General features: G+C 40.2%; 1 protein-coding gene across 2 annotated transcripts in view; it reads left to right on the forward strand.

Moving 5' to 3' along the window:
- TOLLIP (toll interacting protein) overlaps positions 1–22,971 on the forward strand; it is a 119,689-nt gene extending 96,718 nt beyond the window's left edge. For both annotated transcript variants that reach the window (XM_089653533.1, XM_089653534.1), the window contains exons 4-6: positions 841–993; positions 2,839–2,929; positions 13,873–22,971. In XM_089653533.1, coding sequence (XP_089509659.1) covers positions 841–993; positions 2,839–2,929; positions 13,873–14,084 — 456 coding nt within the window. In that variant the 3' untranslated portion in view covers positions 14,085–22,971. The remainder of the gene's footprint in view (positions 1–840; positions 994–2,838; positions 2,930–13,872) is intronic.
- Positions 22,972–23,881: the final 910 nt, after the last annotated feature.

The raw sequence follows: 23,881 nt of genomic DNA on the forward strand, positions 1-23,881 counted from the left end.
AGATGAGCTCCTTTCACTGTGTCTTAGGAACCAGATGTAACCAGTGGAATCCCTCCCGACTCCCCGATCGTTCTGAAGAGCCCGGTAAAAGCAGTGGCGAAGTGAGGGGAGGGGTTGGGGACTACAACTTATAAAAGTAATCCAGTGGCCTCTCAGCCACTAGGATTACTTTTACATTCAAGGGAATTGCTGGCCTTAAAAAATGATATCTCATTCATCACTGTCCAAGTTACCACCCTAATCCAGCGACGTACTGGTATGTCGCTGGTTGGCAAGTGGTTGAATCCTCTGCCAGGTAAAATGCAAGATATTCCTGAATTGTACAGCACACGGGCTGCTTTATTTCTTGACCGTACGTTATATGCTGCCACCCTCAGGGAGAACACTACAAAGTTGTTAGAAAAGCCCCTTTTGCTCCCAGCAGTCCTCATTTTTTCTCTTGGGTGGTGAATGTCTTCTTTTTACTAAGAGCAGGTGTCTGGCTTATGATTCCAATTATGTTTGAAGATGGAAAACTTTGCTTCTTCACATGGAGAAAACCCTTCTCCCCCTAACCACACTGACACCACTGCAGAAGTAGGATTGCAGCTTCTGGATCGGCGACCCCTTGGCATTGCTTCGGGGAACAGTACTTGGACCCCACAGCATAGAAGTCACTGGTGGATGAGAAGTTAGAGATCCTCCTTAAAACCTCTATTGCACTGACAGGCTATGTAACCGATCTGGATCAAGTGCATTACATTCAACTCTGGACTGATCTTGGCAAATCATTTAGTACTTCAAAAATTGGAACTTTTTTTTTTTTTGTATGCCTGACATTGTTCATTTCTAACCATGCAGAGAGCATTCTCCATGGATGACCGCATTGCATGGACACACATCACTATCCCAGAATCGTTAAAGGATGGAAAGGTAATAGATGAATGGTTCAGTCTGAGTGGCAGGCAAGGAGATGACAAAGAAGGCATGATCAACCTGGTTTTGTCTTACACGGTGAGAGCTTATTTCTTTATCTTACATAATATACACATCAATGCTTAGATCTCAAAGCAAATAATCAAGTAAAATCATAATACCAGAATTTGATGCATTTTCAAATATATAGGGATAAGCCAGAGCATCATAAAAATTTTCTTAAGATTTCTGTAGCTTTTTATTTTTGTAGTCCTTTCATCCCAAGCTAGCACCCTATTTGCAGAATCCTCCACTGCCTTCCCCCGCCCAAACTTCCACCCTTTAAATACATCAGTGCATTAATTTTGCAATGCGCAATAGGATAAAACCAAGCCTGAACTGATGACTGACAGCATTCTTGCGTTATTACAATGTAATACCGAGGAGTAATGCTGACATAAACACAGCACGTATCTGTACTGATTGATGACACACTTAGTGTGCCGTCAGTCGAAATTCCAATGCGCACGCCCGAGTAATGTCATTAAAGAAGAGGGGAATCTCTCCTAAACAGCACACCTGAAAAATTTGAAAGACGTCTAATGCTTGGTGCATTAGCAAACTGCATCATATTTTGTCTTAACTAATGTTTATATTCTCAGCTTTATGTTCAAGTCCCACTTTACCAATCTGTAAATGGCCCTTAGTGTTTATATAGCTAAATCCACATAATCAGGACCAATAGTGAAATAGGTGGCAAGATATGTAGATTACAGGTATTGTTGTGGTGTGATGCTTCCTTAAAGAATATGTAAGCCCAACATTATTATTATTATACAGTATTTATAAAGCGCCAATAGTTTGCTCAGCGCTGTACATTACAAAGGGGGACAGAACATGTGACAGAGCAATACCAATACAATGCAAAACATGAGGGGATCGAGGGCCCTGCTCTTTCGAGATTACAATCTAGGAAACATGTCATATTCCTGATATGTGCCTGCTGTACCATGTACTTTTATGATAACGTATCCTGTTCTCTTTGTATTGCTTCTTTTGTGTTAAATACCTGGTGTTCCTGCCTGTTCATCTATTAAAAACTGACCACACTAGGCAGGAGAGCACACCCTTGTCAGTTTTCTAGTTGTGCTGAAAACTCCGGATTCCCATGCACCTAACACTGTTGATACCAGTTTCATCCAAAATCCTGATTATCGCTATGGTGAGGCAGAGATAAATTGACTCGTCGAGTTTTGGCTCATGGGCACTAATTCAAAGGTAGCATGTAGCTTGACATGCTCACATCATTGATGTGCATGTGAAGTGAAAAGACACTTTATCAAATTGCTTATTTCCAAACCAACAGTCTCTCTTCATGTGACCACCTTTAGCAATTAGCTGCAGCTTGGTTACGACCAAAGAAGTTTTGAATGGTAATAGATGAATAGTAAACTTAAAGTGAATATCAAGCCAAAAACTTTTTTATATTTATTTTAATTTTTCTTGGATATGATATTAAGGAGTTAGCATCTTTCTCGGGTTTTTATTGCGGTCTGTTTCCCTACTTGGTGATCATTGTCACTGGTATGGAAAGTGATTGGAAATACAGCACTTTTGTAATGTCACAGAGACAGGAGGTGAGGAACCTGGTATGCCATTTTAGTGGTCACCATAACTGTTACTTTAAAAAGATCTCTTTTTATTACCTGCTGTGTCCCCAGGACCGGTATGAAGAGAAATTTCCCTAAGAGGACACATACAACCAAAAAAAAAAACACTAGGAGGCTTAACCATTTGCTTACTATATTCAAAACAAAGTTTTAATCTTTATTTACACTTTAAAGTGCATACGTCTGCAGTACAAGGAGCAAAAGGAATGTCTACATCAAACTAATTTTGTTTTCCATTTACGTACCTTTTATTATGTTTACTTTTTTATTCCAGTCCGTGCCAGCAGGAATGTTGATGCAGTCTCAACCTGTGGTGTTCATGCCTACGGTCTACCAGCAAGGTGTCGGTTATGTGCCCATAGCAGGTGAATATCTGGGATGACCACAATGTATCAATAATGCCTGGAATTCTAAGCCTGGCATCGTGTGTGCCAGGGAATGTAAGGAATCATGCGCTTTTAAATCGGTAATAAACAATAGAACAAAAAATGTTTTAAATTGCAGCTAACCAACTCTTAGACACGGGGGCTGCATTAGTTTCCCTTTCTATACCCCCCCCCCCACCCTTTATTTTCATCTGGTAATTCAGCCAGTAACCCTGTTATTTTTCATCTTCCTTTAACAGACCAAGGTGTCTAGACAAAGTAGCAGTTAGAAGGTTGAGAAAAAAAACATTTAATACTGGCCATGTGTATTTTTATAATGGTCAGCTTTTTTTTTATTTATGTAAAGTTTTTGTCCCAAAAGGAAAAAAGCAGTTAGCTAGCATTCAGCTTTAATTTGTTAATACTAGTCCATCAACATATGTTAGTCTAACATTAGTCGAAGTGCAATGCTTAAACATTTAGTTGATAAATAAGTTCCATCGATAAATATTATTATTATACAGTATTTATAAAGCGCCAATAGTTTACTCAGTGCTGTACATTACAAAGGGGGACAGAACATGTGACAGAACAATACCAATACAATGCAAAACATGAGGGGATTGAGGGTCCTGCTCTTTCGAGCTTACAATCTAGGAGGGAGGGGATAGTGGTACAGGAGGAGATAGCTGTGGGGGATGGAGTGGTAGGAAGAGTGGAGGAGGTCGGCAAGTTAGCAGGGGGTGGGGTAGGCTTCAGTATGAGGAATGTAGGGTGGGGTGGAAGTAGAGGTCAGAGCAGTGGTGGGGCCGTGGGAGAGGGGTGATGAGGGGGTAGCTGAGTGAGGGGGAACGGGGTTGGAGGGATATATATATGTGTTCAATGAGTAGCAATAAAGTAATTTCTTATGAGGCAGGTATCTTGGTACTTCTAATGCTGGTATAAGCACCAAACCAAAATTAGCAGAAGTGCGCACTCAGCGGAAGCGCATAAAAACTGCGCATGTAGTAATATATGATAGGTGGTGGGCTGCCTCCAAGATCATCAAGCCATGGTGAATGGTGAGATTCTGCCTGGTCCAGAGGTCCCCCTTAGGATGGATGGGCGCTCTACTTTGTTAAGGGCTGCCTCCTCTGGATACTGGATCTTGGAGGCAGCCCACCACCTATCATAAATTACTACATGCGCTGTTTTTATGCGCTTCCGGTGAGTGCGCACTTCTGCTAATTTTGGTCGGCTGTTTATACCAGCATTAGAAGTACCGATATACCTGCCTCATAAGAAATTACTTTATTGCTACTCATTGAACTTTTTTTTATATATATTTATCGATGGAACTTATTTATCAACTATATGTTTAAATGCTGTACACATTCTGAGCGCTCACTATATAGCTTGTTGTTTATTTATATGTTAGTCTAACATTACCCTTCCCCAGACTGACAATGCTACTGTCCAAAGGTGTCTGCTTTACCACTTCATCCAGAATGCAGATACCCTAAAACAAAAAGTGTTACTGGCTAGATCACCAGGTGAAACAAAGGAAAGGCTTAATAAAAGAAAATTGATGCAGCCACCAAATGTGTGGATTGGTAAGCTGCAATATTTTCAATTTTTTGGGGGGGTTTAATGCCACTTTACGTTACCAAGTTCCTGGCAGTCCAGCGTTTTATGAATACATTTTGCTTGTGTGAAATTCACTGTGCTTGAGAAGTGTACCGTGAGAATCCCTTGTAAATGTGTCTTAAAAACAAATCGAGGTCAGTAGTGGAGGCGAATGTAGCACAAAGCGCAACTTTGTCTCCCTTCCTTTGCTCTGTTATCTGTCATTTTAAAGTAGCAAGTTGATCACTTTTGATCCAGTTGTGCTGCAGATCCATGTGTCTGCCTGAATTGTCAAATCCATAAAAGCACATCTAAAATCTGTATTCAGCGGTAGCTGTAGTACAAAGAAACCACAAAGTGCAGGATTTCATACCAGCAGAGTGGGGACATGTAGAAGGATATTATTTGCACATCAATTTCAGAAAGCAAGCAAGTTGCCTTGTGTTCAGCATTACTGGTAAGAACACCTAAAGATAGTTTTGTCACCTGAAAAAGAACACTTGGCCAAGTACCAACTCGCTAATTGAATAAAATACATTTTTACCAGCTTTGTCAGTGTCAGGATTAATATTGCAGTGTAGTAATAAATTGACTGTAGTCACTGCCATGTTGAGTAATTTTCTGCAGCATAAAAGATGCCAAAACTGCAGATTTTCCACTGGGACAGCATGAAATTAAAACGGAAAACAAAATTTCTGCATTGTATCATTCTGCTGAAGTTTTAGCTGCATACATCTGTAAATATACGTAGAAGCCTATGATTTATAGATAAACGAACACTGGCTTATGTACAGTGGGGCAAAAAAGTATTTAGTCAGCCACCAATTGTGCAAGTTCTCCCACTTAAAAAGATGAGAGAGGCCTGTAATTGGCATCAAAGGTAGACCTCAACTATGAGAGACAAAATGAGAAAAAAAATCCAGACAATCACATTGGCTGATTTGGAAAGAATTTATTTGCAAATTATGGTGGAAAATAAGTATTTGGTCAATATCAAAAGTTCATCTCAATACTTTTTTATATATACTTTGTTGGCAATGACAGAGCTCAAACGTTTCCTGTAAGTCTTCACAAGGTTGGCACACACTGTTGCTGGTATGTTGGCCCATTCCTCCATGCAGATCTCCTCTAGAGCAGTGATGTTTTGGGGCTGTCGCTGGCCAAAACGGACTTACAACTCCCTCCAAAGGTTTTCTATGGGGTTGAGATCTGGAGACTGGCTAGGCCACTCCAGGACCTTGAAATGCTTCTTACGAAGCCACTCCTTCGTTGCCCGAGCGGTATGTTTGGGATCATTGTCATGTTGGAAGACCCAGCCACGTTTCATCTTTAATGCCCTTGCTGATGAAAGGAGGTTTGCACTCAAAATCTCACGATACATGGCCCCATTCATTCTGTCCTGTACATGGATGAGTCGTCCTGGTCCCTTTTGCGGAGAAACAGCCCCAAAGCATGATGTTGCCACCCCATGTTTCACAGTAGGTATGGTGTTCTTTGGATGCAACTCAGCATTCTCTCTCCTCCAAACACGACGAGTTGTGTTTCTACCAAACCGTTCTATTTTGGTCTATTTTGACCATATGACATTCTCCCAATCCTCTTCTGGATCATCCAAATGCTCTCTAGCAAACTTCAGACGGGCCCGGACATGTACTGGCTTAAGCAGGGGGACACGTCTGGCACTGCAGGATCTGAGTCCCTGGCGGCGTAGTGTGTTACTGATGGTAGCCTTTGTTACGTTGGTCCCAGCTCTCTGCAGGTCATACACTAGGTCCCCCTGTGTGGTCCTGGGTTTTTTGCTCACCGTTCTTGTGATCATTTTGACCCCACAGGGTGAGATCTTGCGTGGAGCCCCAGATTGAGGGAGATTATCAGTGGTCTGGTATGTCTTCCATTTTCTAATTATTGCTCCCACAGTTGATTTGTTCACACCAAGCTGCTTGGTTATTGCAGATTCAGTCTTCCCAGCCTGGTGCAGGTCTACAATTTTGTTTCTGGTGTCCTTCGACAGCTCTTTGGTCTTCACCATAGTGCAGTTTGGAGTGTGACTGTTTGAGGTTGTGGACAGGTGTCTTTTATACTGATAACAAGTTCAAACAGGTGCCATTGATACAGGTAATGAGTGCAGGACAGAGGAGCCTCTTAAAGAAGAAGGTACAGGTCTGTGAGAGCCAGAAATCTTGCTTGTTTGTAGGTGACCAAATACTTATTTTCCACCATAATTTGCAAATAAATTCTTTCCAAATCAGCCAATGTGATTGTCTGGATTTTTTTTCTCATTTTGTCTCTCATAGTTGAGGTCTACCTATGATGCCAATTACAGGCCTCTCTCATCTTTTTAAGTGGGAGAGCTTGCACAATTGGTAGCTGACTAAATACTTTTTTGCCCCACTGTATAACAATTGACTACATTTTATATTCACCATCTTTTATAAGCTGGTAAATCTGAGCTATCCTATGGAATCTGCTTAGTGCACTGTAGCAAATACCCTCTAAACCAGCATCTTATTGTTTATAAATTGTTGAGATGCATCTAATTTTTTTTGTATTGGCACACCACACATCAGGTGCCACCACTCGGCATAGTTACCTTTTATTGAATCAAAATGTGCATGCATAATGTAAAATGTTACTCTTTATGTTGAATTACTATTGAAAGAATAAGCAGTCTTATAAATATATTCTGCATCTCTAAAATTTAAACTATTTGCTGTCTCATAGTAAAAGTATGCCTCTTGCAGCAGAAAAGCAGAACCAGTTGGCCTGTGGTGGCTTGGAGACTTGCAAATTGCAAAGAAATTCTATTTTTCTTACTTTTGCCTTGCTCATAGTGTAAAGTTGGTAGATGAAATCTATCAGGCTTGATGCTTTTGACTTTGAGCCAGCATGCTACAGACCCTGCTTCTGCCTCCCATACAGCATGTGTCTTATACGTGGGTCTGTCACTGGTGGCAACTGTCTAACAAGTTAGCCTGAGAGAGCACTCGCCTGCTCCTACAACGTCACTCCCTTGCAGGCTGAAAAGTTGTAGAATCTAGGCTGTCATGCAGGGAGCAGCGACAGACCAACACTCTGCTGTTTTCACCAGCAACAGAGCAATATCATAGGAGGATAGCAAGAAGATCACCATTGTAAAATGATTTTTAGGGGTGGACAACAGCAAGGTAAATAAAACTCCAGTACTTAGGGATGCTGCAAGCTAGCCATGTCAAAACTGCACTTTTTGCTGCAGAAAATATTTTCATAAACTTAAGGTTAAGCTCTAAAATGTTTCCTCCTACCAGCTCATACATTGCTCAGAAAGCAATTTTATTAGTGCACTCGTACTTTAAAGTGTGTTTATGGCCAAACTTTATTTTTCTCCTTTATTCCCTTTTAAATAAAATGGTGAAGTGGAGATTCACCCTCTCTCGTTTAGATTTCCAAACATTTTGAGTCCTAATGACAAAGGGATTTTTGCTCACCTTTTTCTTTTAATTTCCTATTGTGTCTGGGAAGTAAGGATGGGGGCTTTATCCATATATTTCTCCATCCAGAACAAAAATATTTGGCTAAAGATATGTTTTTAAATTTATGGTTTTTTATTTATTTATTTTTTTTAAACAACTAATATAATGTGCACACTTTGGAGATGTTTTGATTTATATTTGTCATGAGAGAAACATGGGGCTCCCATTTCTGACCTTTAAAAATGCAAGTTCACTGTCCTTCTCTTGCCTACAGTAGCTCTGAGTAATAGACCTATAAAGCTTGCAGCTAACCACAGTCAGAGTACCAGTTACTCATCTGTGTAGCCAAAGTATAGCAATGACAGCCTGCATGTCTTTCATGATAGGTTTTCTTTAAATTAACATGATTGCGTTCTTGCATAAACTGCTGAAATATATTGATATTTTTGATGACATGTCTTGTGCAGTACTGTAGGCAAAATCTGGCAAGGCTGACATCGAAGTAAAAATAAAACCGTATACGGAGACATCTGTAACATATGGACACTGGCTACTTGTGTACCTGCAGTGTTTAAAGGATGAAGAACTGGGGTTCTCCATCCTAACTTTCCTGCCATCCACACCACTGTCATTTGCATAGATCCAGCTGATTTGCAACCAAGATTTGTTCTCCAAATTCACCAAGGAAATGAAAGCAGTGCTTTGCAGGTGTCCTCGGGTATATATGAAGCTAGAGTTCTCCTCCTATAACTGATTTTTCAATTTTAAGCTGTTACTTTTTCTTTTGTACATACATCAGGTTTCATTGTTAATTTAGGGTCTGGTTCATCTGCTTTTTTGTACCTAGAGCATTAACATTGTCCTCACTTTTTGTTCTGCTCATATTCTCTTCTGTATACACACCCCACCCAGGACTTGATTACTGGTCTCTGGGTAAGTTTCTGTACCTCGCTGCATGATATTTGGTATGTATTTGTCTTCACTTGTTGAACACCAGCACACCCCCAGCTTATGTTTGGTGTAAAGTACAAGAGTAATGTGTATATGTACTGTTGGATGTTTTAATTATGAGATAATGTCTCATTGCTGCCATCAAATGAGTTCTTAGCCTGAATGTAAAAGTTAACAATTTGCTGTGAGTACTGATTGGAAAGTTAAAGGTATTCTGACGCTTTTTAGGTCTTCTGTTCTGATACATAGGATCACTGCAGTATGAGCCTTTTAAGTAAAGTAACATTGCCCTCAGACTGATAATTAGGTATAGAGTGCATTTCTGCAATACGTGCACATTTCTCCATGTTTTATCCTTTTACAATGCGGTAATTAAAGAAAATGACCTAGTGATTCTGCCAGAAATCTTGTAAGCTCCTAACATCTTGCTGTGAACACTGCTTTTGCTGCACTGAAAGCCTAATGATGTTTTCAGTCCTGCCTGAATTTTCTGCAGGACTGCAGAACACATCAGAACTTATCCCTACCATCCCTCCCCGTTCCTTTCCACATGTATACATTTCTCCCAGAAAAACTGTGTAGTGGCCTTGACTTGTAGGATAAGGGCTCTTGGGAGGTGTAGCTCTGAGGTAACAGGTCTGCATCAATCTGAACTGTTCTAGGGCACTTGTAATTCATCTTCCCAGCAGCCACCTGAAGAATGTTGCAGGCCTGGGGATGCCAACAAAAAAAGTGCTAAAAGCAGTTTCTCAGTGTGGTGATGTGATTCTGGATCATTAGTGGGAATCAAAGCCACCAATGGCAGCCAGGCCTGACTGCTAGAAGCCGTGAATAGTGTCATCTTCTAACGGTCAAGGGGGAACTTAGATTGACAGTGATTCTGCAGTGGGTATCATGGATGGAAATTTTACTCTAAAGATTACAGACAGGAAGGTGTTAGCAGGGGTGCACAATTTGTATCGCCCAACACCCAGGACATTTACTTCCGAGTGCCAGGCAGGTAGGTTTTGTTTACATTTAGCACTGCTGTAGGCAAGCAGCAGGACTTGTCAGGTGGAAGCATTTCAGGCTCTGCTGCCTCCTGATTGCTTCCACACATGCCGAGAAAGTGCTCCTCTCCACGCACGCCCGTGCTATGTATCCTGGACTCTGCTTGCCCATCTGCAGGCCCAGGTCGGCAATAGTGGGGGGCTGCTGGTTAGAGGGGAGGGAGGAGAGTGGGAACACATCCGCTCTCCTCCCATTGTGCCTGTGTATGACGTCACTTCCGGGTCCCCATTGATAGTGTCCCCAGCCATCGAGGCTGGGAAATAATGTACTGCAGTGTGATCTGCACTGCATTACATTCAGAAGAGCAGAGGGGAGACATGCAGGGTGTCTTAGACCCTGCATGTCTCATTAAAGAGAACCTGTAACCAAAAAATCATCACATAGGGGACTGTTTCTCCCTTTGGGATGAAAAAAAAAAATGTAAGTAAAAAAGAATTTTTTATTGTATACAAAAAAAGTTGCACGTGTCGGGACACCTACGTATGAAAATGCGATTGTGATACATATTACATATCATTGTGCACGTTGGAATGAGAGTAACATTTCTAGCACCAGACATCCTCCGTAATGCTAAACTGATGACCTAGAGGAGGCTTTAAAAGCGCCTCCTCCTATAGAAAATAAAGGGTGCTGAAGTTTGTCGCCTTTTCACGGGTGTACACAAATTTAAGATTTGACATGGTGGGTATCTTTTTAAACAGTGCATTCTTTTCTTTTATATTTTACCAAAAATTGGGTGATTTATTGCATTGTTGTGCCCTAAAAAGACCTTTAGTGTGTTTTTTTTACTTAAATTTTGCATTTCCTCGACCTTTGCCGTAATATCATGTGGCATAAAAAATTGGAACTACTACCATTTTATTCTCTAGCGCAGGGGTCTCCAAACTTTCTAAACAAAGGGCCAGTTTATTGTCCTTCAGACTTTAGGGGGGGCAGACTGGCCAGCAGGAGTGGATTTTACAGGCATCAGTGGGAGTAAACATCATCCGATTCAGTACTAGGGAAGGGGAGTATTAGTGCCCCATCACTGGTATCATTGGGAGGAATACTGCCCCATTATTGGTGTCAGTGGGAGGAATGGTGACTTATTTTGTTGGTATCAGTTGGAAAATTAGTGTGTCTTATCAGTGGGAGGAATAGTAAATGCATATTTTGTACCTGCAGAAAATGTGCATTTATTTTTTTTTAAAGGTGAACTTCACCTTTAACAGAGCGCATATCAGAAGTATATTTGGCTGCTCAGCATGCACTTCTATTGAGCACCCAAGTGCTTCTGTGTCCAAGGGTAACCTTAGGGAATAATGGTATGTTTTTTTTTCTCATTGGGGTCAGTGCCTTATTTACTTGCTCAACAGATGCCCTTGTGCTTAGTTTTAAGAGCTGTTTCATTTTTAAAAGACCCAGACATTCCTAAAAGTAACTCAGATTTGCATATGGTTTTGGTTAATTTCTTGTTTTATTTATCAAGACAAGTAGATAGTCATGAGGGACAAATAGATTGGGGTACCAGATTTAGTCCTTGGACAAGTAGTTTTTGGTTTTTTTTTTTTTAAATTTCCACACCCCTGGGTTAAGCATGTCAGACTTGCTTGTCTGTCAGTCATATATAGCTCTGCCTCTGCTTGTGGTCACTTTCACTGAGTTTGCCATGCTGTGCAGAGAGTACATGTTTTCTTCACTGCATTCTTTGCCTGGCTTGAGGTAGATCTAAATTAACAGTCCAGCAAAAAAGTATTCAGGAGCATAGTTGCATCATAGTTTATCTTTGGAAGGTGTCTGGTACCCCTTGATTTGAAAAGAGGCTGATCTCTGCTAATATAATTTTGGATGAAGTCAGATGAACCAGCTGGTCAACAAATCATTTGCAGTAAATGGGCAGACAATTGTTTTCAACAAAAAATAGACCAAATTGTTCTTTCATTGTTGTGGCAAACAGTAATTTGTGAGCAAAAGATGATGAAATCTGAATTGCCAAATCTAAATTTGCTACATGTATGATCAGAAGGGTGAAAACTTATGCTAGTCATAAATTTGGCATCTTATGCATCAATATTTTAGGTTTTCATCCACTGCTGACCACAGCAATTTGCCATCCATAGTTTCTAGTAACTAGAGAAGTAAGGTTTGGCACAGACATTTAGTACACAAACTAAAATAAACTATATGGTGGGTGGCAGACTGCTGTGCTTACAAATTTAATGGAAAGCTCAAACATTGACCACAAAATGTGTACCCAGCTCAGTTCTGTGATTTTCTATCCTGGCAAGTTTTCTCCCTTGCTATGCAAGCTACTGCTGCCTGGGTATTGGGGGTGGGGGGGGGGATTCAGTGCTAAAAATGGTGAGTCACATTAAAGTATAACTGAAGGCAATTGTTTCTTTTTTTTTGTTTTTTTAGGTTTTGGTTAGAGTGAAGCAGGATTAGAAGACCTTTTGTTTTTTGTTGCTGTGTGTACCCCCATTAGGGACATTCAGCCTCTCTATTTGTTCTGTTTGCTGTTATCAGCAAGAATGAAAAGTGAAAGAAAATCCCAAATTTTAGGTTGTCACCAAAACAGAAATCTATGGGAAATCTTCCATTGGGGACACTAGTTCTAGATTCACTCACTTTGGAAGGAATTCCTCTTACTTTCTGTTTTGGACCAGGAAGTGAAGGAAAATCTCTCCAGTGGGACCCAGATGGCCCCAAAAAACTAACCCTCCCTTATTCTATCCAAAATGAAAAAAACCTTTTTTCTTTAGTTCTACTTTAAAGTGGTATTAAACCCAAAATCAAAAATGTAATACATTGCAACTTACCAATCATTAGATTAGATTGGTGACTGCGTTCATTTTCTTTCTTAGGCTTTTTCCCCCTCAGTTTTCACATGGGCAGTAACACCCCTTCTGTATTAGAGAGCCCCGCACAAGCTGACGAATGTGTGAATTACAAGTCTGGCACATCAAGATTAAAAAAAGAAACACTCCACTCCACTGGAGAATAATGCTTTCACTGCTACACTGTGAAGTTGGTGTAGAATTAGATTATACATTTCACCGTTCGCTGCTAATGTGTCCAGTCTAATCTGTCAGCCACAGTGAACATTACGTCTACCATGTTTTACTATGGCTGTTTCACAGCATAGCTCTGTGGGGTTTTTTTCTGCTAGTGCTGTCACAGACTTTATTTATTTTGAGCAGCTCAGTATCTACTTTTTAAGATCAGGTACAGTAGCTCTTTAGGTAAGGCATCTTGTTTTGAAAACCCTTACATATACCCGTATATGTATACCCAGATATGCAATGCCAAGTATGTGACGATGCTAGGAAGATAAAGGTGTGGCAGTGGGGAATCTTGACTGGATGGATGGTTTTGTGCAGGATTTTTTTTTATTTTTTTTTTTAACAGGCTGCATCATCATGTTCTGGAATGAAACACAGATCAATGTATAAAATAAGTTTTCACCTTTTTAAGAACAGGTCAGCAGTGGCAGTTTCCCAAATTCTGCCCTACATTTTAAGTTATAAGGACTGAGCGTTATCCTGGAGAGTGATGGTAGTGTTGGTAGTTTTTTTATGAACTACCTCCCTGGTTTAGGTTTATGCATTCATATGTATTGTAAGTTGATTTTAGATAAGGCCAACTGTTTTTCCACATAGGAATTTTGCAGAGAAAGCTGTCCCAAGTGTAAATCTGAGGAGAACTCTCAAATATTGACGCTTTTTTTTTTTTTTTTTTTTTTTTTTTTTACTGGAGCATTTGCTGGAGTTCTGCACTCCACCCTTGTTGTGTAAACCTCCCTTCTATTAGGACTTTTTTTAAAATCTTGTTTAAATACTTTGCAGCAGTTTCATGTCCAGTGACAGATGTATAAAAGTATTTGGTAATCATTTTTACATTTTCTTCTAGGTATGCCAGGTATGTACAACCCTGGAGTACCAATGACTCTACCACAGCCAGCAGTAAATCCTCAACATCAATCTTGGGAAGAGGACCTTAAAGCCCTCAAAGATATGTTCCCTACAATGGACCCTGAGGTCATTAAATCAGTCCTGGATCAACACCAAGGGAACAAGGATGCTGCAATCAACTCTCTTCTACAAATCGTGGAAGACTCCTAGTGGCATCACCATTCTTCTGCCTTGTAGATTTCCTTTCCCTTGCCAGTGTCCTTTTTTTGACTTGCCAAGATGGAATTTTCTTTGACTTCTTTCCAGCCCATGAAATTTCAGTTGTGGCTGTTCATTTGTGTTTGTGTATTTGGCTTCTTCTACACAGTTGATGATGTTGGAACCTTCCATACATATTTCTGACCCTGCAGTGCTCTCCATGGGAAAACAACGTTCTGTATTTGCTTCTAAGCTAATTTTCAGTAAGTTGTATCGAGTGTGGTTTAAATGAGTCCTGGAAATGTCCAAAACGAATAGGCCAGAAGATCGGTCAACCTTTTTTACCCAGTCTTTGGGTCATGCTCAGGGGTTAACTAAATCTGGAGGTGATAATTTCCAAAGAGTAGTAGGTATTTTATTTATTTTGCAAGAGAATGCATCAATCGACACAGGAACTTTCACGCGACTAAAATCTCTGGTTGACAATCCATTACTGGATATAATTGTTAGAATGCTATAGAGGAATGTATTGATTTAGAAGTGTAAAATCTCAAGAGCCTTTTATACAAATGGCCATGGATAGGAGATGGCAGATAGTTGTCTGAGATATGGTAGCTATCAAACAATCTATCTTTTCCCCAGCTCATAGACCTGCAGGCTTTCATCCCAAGAGCTTCTATGGCTGTATGAAGTATATGTTTACTGAGATATGTGGCACCACACAGATATCTGAATCCTTTACTAATTCTTATCTTTGCAAGATTAAGTAATGGCCATCCACATCCAAGTGGCTTGAGGAGAAGCTCCATTCTCAACTGCTATCTCTACCTTGCTGTGTGGGATCCTGGTAGATAGAGCTAACCCACTCCTGGCAAAGCTGTGTCACATGAAATGCCCATACATTCATGTGGAGAAATAATTAAATGATACATTTATTTGTGTGTGTTCTCTTTATATTTGCCAATTTCCAAATCTGTTGTGTTTTGTTTTTTTGGGGGGGGAGGATTTGGTTTTAAATTGCAGCCCAGTACAATAAATATAAACCCCATTAAACTGGGAATCCCAGCGTTGATTGTGGGACCTCAATGTTTTTATTCACAAAAGGAAGCCATTTTGTCTTGTAAATGGTCATTATATGGGCAGAACGTAAGAGACTGGTATAGTGATCACAGGCCAAGCTAAATATATCCGGTTCCTTACATTGGCTTTTTTCTAATTATGACTATTATCTATGTGTACCATCATGCTGTAGCAATTTTGGTGACTGCCGTATATTTGTGCATTTTACACATCCTTCATGTTCAACAAGCAAAGCAAGAAATTATAACATGTAGGCTGTGTCCAGCCTAAGAATAATAAATATGGTGTACAAGGTACAATAGATATGTTTTTTTTTTTTCTCTGAAGATCTCCACATGGCAGCAAGTAATTATTTTAGAATTCTGTATTTTATGCAATGTTTCACATTCATTCATCAGTTTGCAATTTTAATCGTGAGGTGTCTTTATTTTCATTGCAGGGGCAATGCAATATTTTCAAGTATATGTGAGCAGGAGATTTCCATAAAATGAGACTAACACAGGATGTGCCTAACCTTTTAAAATGGAATTATCAGCAAAATAAAAACATTACATATATGATGCAACCTTTATGCTAACATTAACATAGCAGTGTTTAATTTTCTGAGTTCCTCATAACATAGTTTTGTTACCCTGTAGGCTTGCCATACACTTGTAGATTCCTCTTGTTAAGCCCGGAAGCTGTTGTTTTCAGGCAGTTGCAGCTCTTGTTACTGCCTGACCACCTGAACAGTGGCTGCATCAGATGAGATGCAGTTGTTGTTTGGCTGCTGATCTTCCACTATTCAATTGTTGAGTGGAGTAGCGCTGACATGGTCACCCACAGCTCAGATTGTATAATTCGAGCTAGCTATGGCTAATCTTAATTTCACTGGAAAGGATTTTTCCACTAACTGGCCAAACTGTGCAGCAAAAGTGGCAGATACATTTCCATTAAATACACGCCTCAGCTGCTAAATGCTCAGGGCAGCTATCAATGAACCAACGGGACATTGATTGCAGTGGTTTGGATGAAAGTACAGGGAGCCGGTCTTCTGCAGAAATGGGAACTTGGGGTCTCTTATTCCTTTTTTTTTTTTTTTATTAAATTTGGTAGAATTATCATGTATGTAAAAAAACATGCACAACTGCATTTACAAAGCAATGGACGTATTTTAGTTGTACAGGACACAGGATCTTCAGTCTTTTACTATGAGTTATATGCAGCTACCATCAGGTGATTGGACACTGGCAAAATTAAAAAAAAAAAATGCAGGGACACGCCCTATATAACCCCTTCCTCTCCCACCTAGCTTTGGTTTTGTAGCAAGGAATGGGAGATCATAAAAAACATAGGATTTTTAATTTTCCAGTAAAATCTGTTCCTTGGAATACAGTACAAGACACAGGTCTTTTTCCTATATTTCCTTAGTAGTGCAGAACACAGGGCTTTTAATAACACATGGGATGTTCAAAATCCATTCAATTGAGAGGTGGGCAACGCAGAAACCAAACGTTAACATGGCCAAGTAACAAATGGGTCAAGAATGGTTCAATGGAACTTGGAGAGCATCTTGTAGCACCTTGAGCTCAGAATTGGAATTAGAGAAGGCCTGAACACCCACCTGGTAAAATTGAATAAATGTGTGAACTGAAGACCAGGCCTTGGAAATCTGAGAAACAGATGTTTGATCCTGAGGAGCCCTTGAAACACTAACAGATCTGGTAGAGTGCACCTTAAAGTGGTTTTAAAGGCTCAAGGTTTTTTTTTTACCTTCATGTATTCTATGCATAAAGGTAAATAACCTGTGTGCAGCAGTGCCCTCTGCCCCCTCAATACTTGCCTGATTCTCATCGGGATCCATCAATGTGCATAACATCCTCGGCTGTCCCAGGTCTCTGCCTCCTCATTGGCTGAGAGAGCAAGGCTCCCACTGCTGTCAATCAGCCAGTCAGCCAATGAGGAGAGAGGGGGCAGGACCAAGCCGCTGTTCCATGTGTGAATGTACATATGGAGCAGCAGGTGACCCCATGGTAAGCTGCTTGTTTAATCCACCTAGCAATTGTGTTAATTTACAGAAAGTAGCGCATACCCCGTTGAGACAGTGGATAGAAACTTCCCTGGGATGTTTCAAAATGGGACATGAGGAATATCCACACTTGAGCAGAAGCACATTTCAAGCATTTACATGTGTACTCAAACTTCAGTTATTTTTATTTTAGCCAATGGAAAGCATTACAGACTAACGGATCCCTGAAATAAATGTGCAAAAACTCTCGATTTGTGTGTATTTGCCTGTTCCTATTCAAGTCTGTGGGGTCAAAAATGTCTCTTTCTGGCTCAAAAGTAGTTCTTGTAGGTTTTGGAGTGTCAGGGTACAGGCACATAAGTGCTCAATTGTGAACAGCCATTATTGAAATACATGGGATTTTGGAGCTTCAATTTGCAAAACACTCCGGTATGGATGGGACCTTAAAGTGGTTGTAAAAGCTAAAGGGTTTTTTTTTACTTGAAAGGTTTTTTACCTTCATGCAGAGAATTCTTTAAAGTCCAGCTGCCCCTCAACCCCCCTCCAAAATACTTACCTGAGCCCAATCTTGTTCCAGCGCTGTGCCTGAGAGCAGCAGCACTGCTTTCTCTCCCCTCATAGGGGCTGAAGCAGCAGTGGGAGCCATTGGCTCCTGCTGCTGTTAGTCAGATACTGTGAGAAGTGTGCTGGGCCAAGCCGCACTGTGTTTGTGTCAATAGACGCACTCAGCTTGGCTCGGAATCAACAGCGATGCTCTTTCTGTCCATACACCATACATCAGTATCAGAGGTTGGTCATCAGCTCTGAGGAAAGGGATTCGTCCCCGAAACGCGTCAGACATTTGACCGCACTGACAGTGAGAACACCTTGCCCGCCGTTGTGGCCATTGTCCTTTTTCTATGCTTTTTAGATACATGCTTCGTCTGTGAGTATGTTTTTATTATTTCATTCCTACAATAAACCTTGGATAATGCACTAGGTGTGTGCGTCACCTGTTTTCTCTCTATCCAGTGGCTCAGAATCAAGCCCAGATTGGTAGCTGGGAACCCCCAGAGCAGGTAAGTATAAAAAGGTCTTTTTTTTTTTTTTTTTTTTTTTTTTAACACTAACCTTTTACTAATCACTTTGGACCCTGTGCTTTGTTCTGGACTCCAAGGGAAAAAAAAAAAAAACTTTGTCCATTCTCATACGTTGCCAGTCCATTCAAAATTAATCGGCTGCCTTAACACAGGAAACCTCAACTTGACACAAAACACAATAACACAAGGTCGGCAAAGTGTGACTGGACCCTTACATTGGAGTATTCATGTTCTACAGTCAGGTTCTCTGTACCTTTTTTTAGCTTTATGGTTTTGATTTGAATCCAGTAATCACAGATTGCGACTGACAGTTTCACTTGATGGTTGTTCTTTTTAATCATTGTTATTGCAGTTCATCCAAAATGGAGTCTTCAGTCCAATTACTAGAATAATTAATCTCCTCTGGCTTCTTTTGAGACTTCGGAACTGCAATGGGACGGTCTGTTTGCTGATCCACACTTCTGCTGTAGCCATTTTGAAGGGGGATTGTTAACCGGTTTTTTTTCCACACTTACAATAATAAGATTGCAACAGGCATGGCAAGACACTGAGGCCACATCTCTGCAATAGCCAGTGAATCTGGTGAGAAGATCTTTCTGCTATATTTTCCAAGTAATATAAGATGTGACTCCACCAGTGCCTTAATGCAGCACACTGGTGTCAATATTTGATATCCCAATTTTTGTAATTTTTTTTGGATAGCTTACCCCACAGCAAAGCTGACTTGGGATAACCAAAAACATACTTTTAGCTTAATTTTGTGTAAATGTTCTTCGGTTTTGTATATTTTTTTGTAGAACTGTGAATACTAGTAAGTGTGCTTTCTCATAAAATGCATTAAATACTCCAGCACTGGTCTCCATTCAAGGATATATCTGTTTTTTTTTTTTTTTCCAATTTATTGAGGCACTGAAATGCCATGTTGTGGTCAATACTGTACATATTGGGCCTCACAGGTGATTGTTTTATTTCCTTCTCTATAGATGTAAGGTAGCTTCAGCCCAGTTGCTTTTTGAAGAAGGGGCAAAACACTGCATGACAATTATTTTGGCAAGGGAATTGAAAGAACTTTTTTTTGCAGACATCTTAGTTGCCATTCACACCAGAATAAAGAGAGGTTTCGTTCCAACCGTGCCATAGGAAATGTTTCCGGTTAGCTTAACTGCAAGCAAGAACAATTTGCAAACCTATGAAGTATTTTTTTTTTTCTCAAATCATGTCTTGATGTCCTATTGTAAGAGTCCTGGGGAGTCTTCAGTAAAATATAGCGAACTGTTGTGCCAGTCATACACTATGCAATATCTGTGTATATAGGAAATGAAGCAGGCTGTGAAGACCTGAAATATTTTCATCCAGTTAAAAGAATAGAATATATCCTCAACTTGCTCAGAGCAGTAGATAAGTTCTGTAGGTCTGTGTACTTTTGATTTAACCACAAGCCACAGTGACTGTTGAATTACCCCAAAATCTATATAGCAGCATATTAGCCTTCTTTGATTGGGCGCTATTTTTTTTAAGATAGACGCTGTCCATAACATAGTAGGTTTTGGCATTGACCCTGTGCATTCTCGGAATATCATGTCTTTTCTGTCACTGTATGTTAAGGTGTATTTTATGTGATTTAAAGAACCCAAGCATACAAGTCTCCATGATGAAACCCTTTTGGGTGAAATGCGTTGGAAAGCAGATGGATGACAGGCAGGATGTCATGCTGTGGATTTGTGTGATCAGAATAAACTCTTTAAGCACTGTGATACTATCTGTATGCAGGCCGATCCTTCCTCTTTGCCAAGCATGCAGCTAGTTACTCTTTGTAGTGCACACAAGTTATGAGAACATCATTCGTTATATAATGTCTGCTTGTATCATGACTTAAATGCTGAGTTAAACTGTGGACTGCAGCTGAGTAAGCTTACAAAAAAAAGTGTGCCTCAGAGATCATTTTTGTCTGCGTTACCTTGAAACCTCTACAAGAAAGCTAACCTAACCAAATTATGTAGTCAGGGAAAAGAGTGATATGCAAAGTGCAATAATCCCTAGTAATCAGCCAGGGTTTATTTGAACTTGGTAGATCAGTTTGACATGAATTATGACTAGATTCTGTAAGTATGTTCTTACCCTTCTTAAGTGAGCCCTAAGGGGGTATCTCTTTCTATATTGGTTATATAGATGTGTCTACTTGAATCAAGACTTAAATGCTGCAGCTGAGTAAGCTTGCCCATGCAGTGCAAAACAGGTTCACTTAAATTCTCCCACCCGAGCAGCATGTGCTTTCTTCACTCAATTGCCACCATGTTTAGCTGCCAGGAGCAATTAAAATATCTGAAATCTCTGGCTAGGGAGGGGCATAGATCTCACACTAGGTGATAGCGCTGGACCGATCACCAAGCATCACTGTTGCATAAGGAAATAGTTAAGCTGCTAAGAGCAGAGGCCACATTATGTACGGTAAGTTATAATTATAAGCCACTATGGACTGAGTGAAGGAGTAGTGAAGGAAAGTTCAATACTTCCTGCTGAGGTGGGGGATTAAAGTAAACCTGGTGCTTTTTTTCCTCCATAGCCAAAGCACTGGTTTACGTTAAAGGTTACCTGACATATTGGAGCTGCCACATCTGAGAGGCTCCAAAACTGTCATCCTGATCTTGGCTTTATTACTTACAAACCCCAAATAAACAAGCAGCTAATTAAGTGGAGGGTGCTTGGTATGCATATACTTACTGGTGAGTTGTTTGTGGGATCGTGAAGGTGGCAGGATGAGATGGCTCCTGAGCCAAAACCAAGTTATCAGTGGCAGATCTCCTTTCATTCATCATATGTTGCTTTAAAAAGATTTTGTCATGTTACCCATTTAGGGTAAAGTGTCAGTCAGGGTAGAAAGACTCCCACTAATGCCTGTCCAGCAATCTTCTGTCATCCATTGCCTTATTGCACCCCCTCTTTTATATAACTGTGCTCTGGCCTGTGGCACAGGAGGAGATCACATGCTGCTCCATCATTAGGTATTTTACAACAGGGGTTTGCTGGGGCAGTAGGTATCGCAGGGTCCCATTCATTTGTTCTGAATCGTAGAAGTGGCCATGTCTACTTAAGGGTAGGCACCAATACAGACAATTATATCATGGATGGTCATTTGGGTGATCATTTTGTTCCTTCCTAGCTGAAGAAACTGAGGCGAGATTGTCTGCGCGTTATATTTGAAGACCTACACATCTCTTCCATTAGAAACCATAGAAAAGCTTCTCCTGACAATATATTTGATTTGATTATTTCTTTTGTATGAGAACCAGTCAGTGTCCTTATTGATTTCTGTGTACATTTTGACCCTCAGTTTAGATATTTAGGCTGAACAGGTAAAAAAATGACCCTTGCAGTGGGCCCCCAGCACTGCAAGGGTTTTATGCTTGTTTAATCTAGGAGTAACAGAAAAAGCAACTATGGTTACCTTATCCCTTGTGCCCTGGCAGTCAGTGTTCTCTTCTCTCCAACCCTCCAGGTTGTAGGTGGACTCTCGACTGCTGTGCCTGCATTGTATACATAGTTACATAGTTGGTCTGGCTGAAAATATACAAAAGTCCATCCAGTTCAACCATAGAAAAAAAATTATAATCATATACCCACAGTTGATCCAGAGGAAGGCATATAAAAAAACAGCAAAGCATGATCCAATTTGCTCCTGCTGGGAAACAAAATTCCTTCCTGATCCCCTGAGAGGCAATCGGATATTCCTTGCATCATCTTTACCTATAAATGTTAGTATCCAGTTATATTCTGTGTATCTAAGAAACAATCCAGGCCAAGTATGACAGTGCATCCAGCCAACATTTGTGAGGAGTAGTGGCTTTGGGGGGGTGGTTGTGCAGGTGGACGTTAGGCCCAGTACACATGTACAGAAAGTCTTTTGGGCTGTGTGTACCGCTGTCTGTTCCAATGACCAGCTTCTGTCAAACGGTCATGCTGGAGAACCAGCAATTCAATCAGAACTTGCAGCCAATGGCTGCAGCACTGATCTGTGTATTCTGGCAGGAAGGCGTCCCCCCTGTCAAAATACAATAGATCAGCAGGAGAGATCCCTGCATCACATATCATTATGTTGATGCAGAGATCTGTGAGGTTTTATTTTTTTTCGTTCAACCTGCTGGTTGAATAAAAAACAAAACAAAAAAAAAAACCTATACATGTACAGTATACCTTGCTTAAGCTTGTGAGAGCGAGAAATAATGTAATATACAGTTGCTTTCTTTAAACCTAACAGGCATTTTTCTGGAATTCATCTGTAAATCTATGCAGTTGCAAAAGTCCTATTGCACAAAATATACTTGTGCTGAACATTGCTTGTATTTTTTTTTTTTTCTTCAGTGTCTAAATATGACGTCTGTACCCACCACGCTATTTGTGTTATTTCCTTGCAAGTATCATACACAAGCCTAAAAGCTTTCTGTAGAACTGACTGTATTATTGTGAAGGATGGGGAACAGTTTCATAATAATTTGCCTATTCATAGTAACACATTTTTGTTCTGGATCAGCTACTTTCCTTGTACAGTAGTTTCTGCAGTCTACTGTGTACTATGAGGTGTTTTGTGTTGCCTATATATAAATGTAACATACTGTTGTAATGCCTTGATTGCCCATATGCAGCGCCTACTATCATCGGATATTGTACATTGATTCTTATCATGCTCTTAATGTCTGTCATTTTAATAATCTAAGTTAATAAATGGATAAATGTACATATGCTTTATTACTGTATATTTTCTGAAGGCTATTGTGTGCAGCCCTTATGATTAGGACCTCTTACTAAGAGGTCAGTCGAGATGGTCAATAAGCAGGTAAAAGACACACAATGAGAGAAATATATTGGCTGTCATTGCTAGCCAATTATTTTTTCAGAAAATACTAGTTTCTTGACTTTGGTTACAGTATTTTAAGGCCTAAATCCAGCCATGTTTTATACAGAGGGGAGAAGGGTTTCAGTTTTTTGGAGGTCCCTTTCCTTTGGGGAGTTTTACGCTAACGTCTTGCTCTGGGACACAAAACAGCAGCAAAACCAGGTTAATTTGATAGACTGGGAAAAGGTCACTGGGATAGAAAATTATTGGAAATCTCCCCATACAGACAAATCGACAGCTAAACATGATAGTCCAAACTAACCTACTCCATTTAGAATATAAAAAAAAAAAAAGTTTGTCTTGAGTTCGGCTTTAAATAATTCTGGAGCAAGCATGCAGTCAAATTAGTCAGGTCTCCAGATCTGCATGTTTCAGGTCAGTGAATCAGAGTTTTTTTGAAGCGCCTATGGCAGCATGACAGCCTAGCAGATTCAGCCAGAATTTACAGATGGAGAGACCAAAAATAGCATCCTGTGTTTCTCATATGTTTCATATTTGATCGGATTCAGATCAGGTCTCATAGTAGGTCACTTTAAAATGGTTCAGTTTGTTCCTAACCATTCTTGGGTGCTTTTAGCTGTGTGTTTTGGGTCATTATCTTTTTGGAGGATCCATGACTTGCAACAGAGTCTCTGAGTAGTCTTGAGGCTTCATCACAGATTTAAAGGGTAACTCCACTTTTGTGGGAAAAAAAATTATATAGAGTATACAATTGTGACAAAAGTCATATTGTAATTGAAGGTCATTAAAA

This window comes from Staurois parvus, unplaced genomic scaffold (genome assembly GCF_062004578.1).
Source record: "Staurois parvus isolate SC_StPar_1 unplaced genomic scaffold, SC_StPar_1.0 ptg000715l, whole genome shotgun sequence".
In the NCBI taxonomy this organism is placed as follows: Eukaryota; Metazoa; Chordata; class Amphibia; order Anura; family Ranidae; genus Staurois; species Staurois parvus.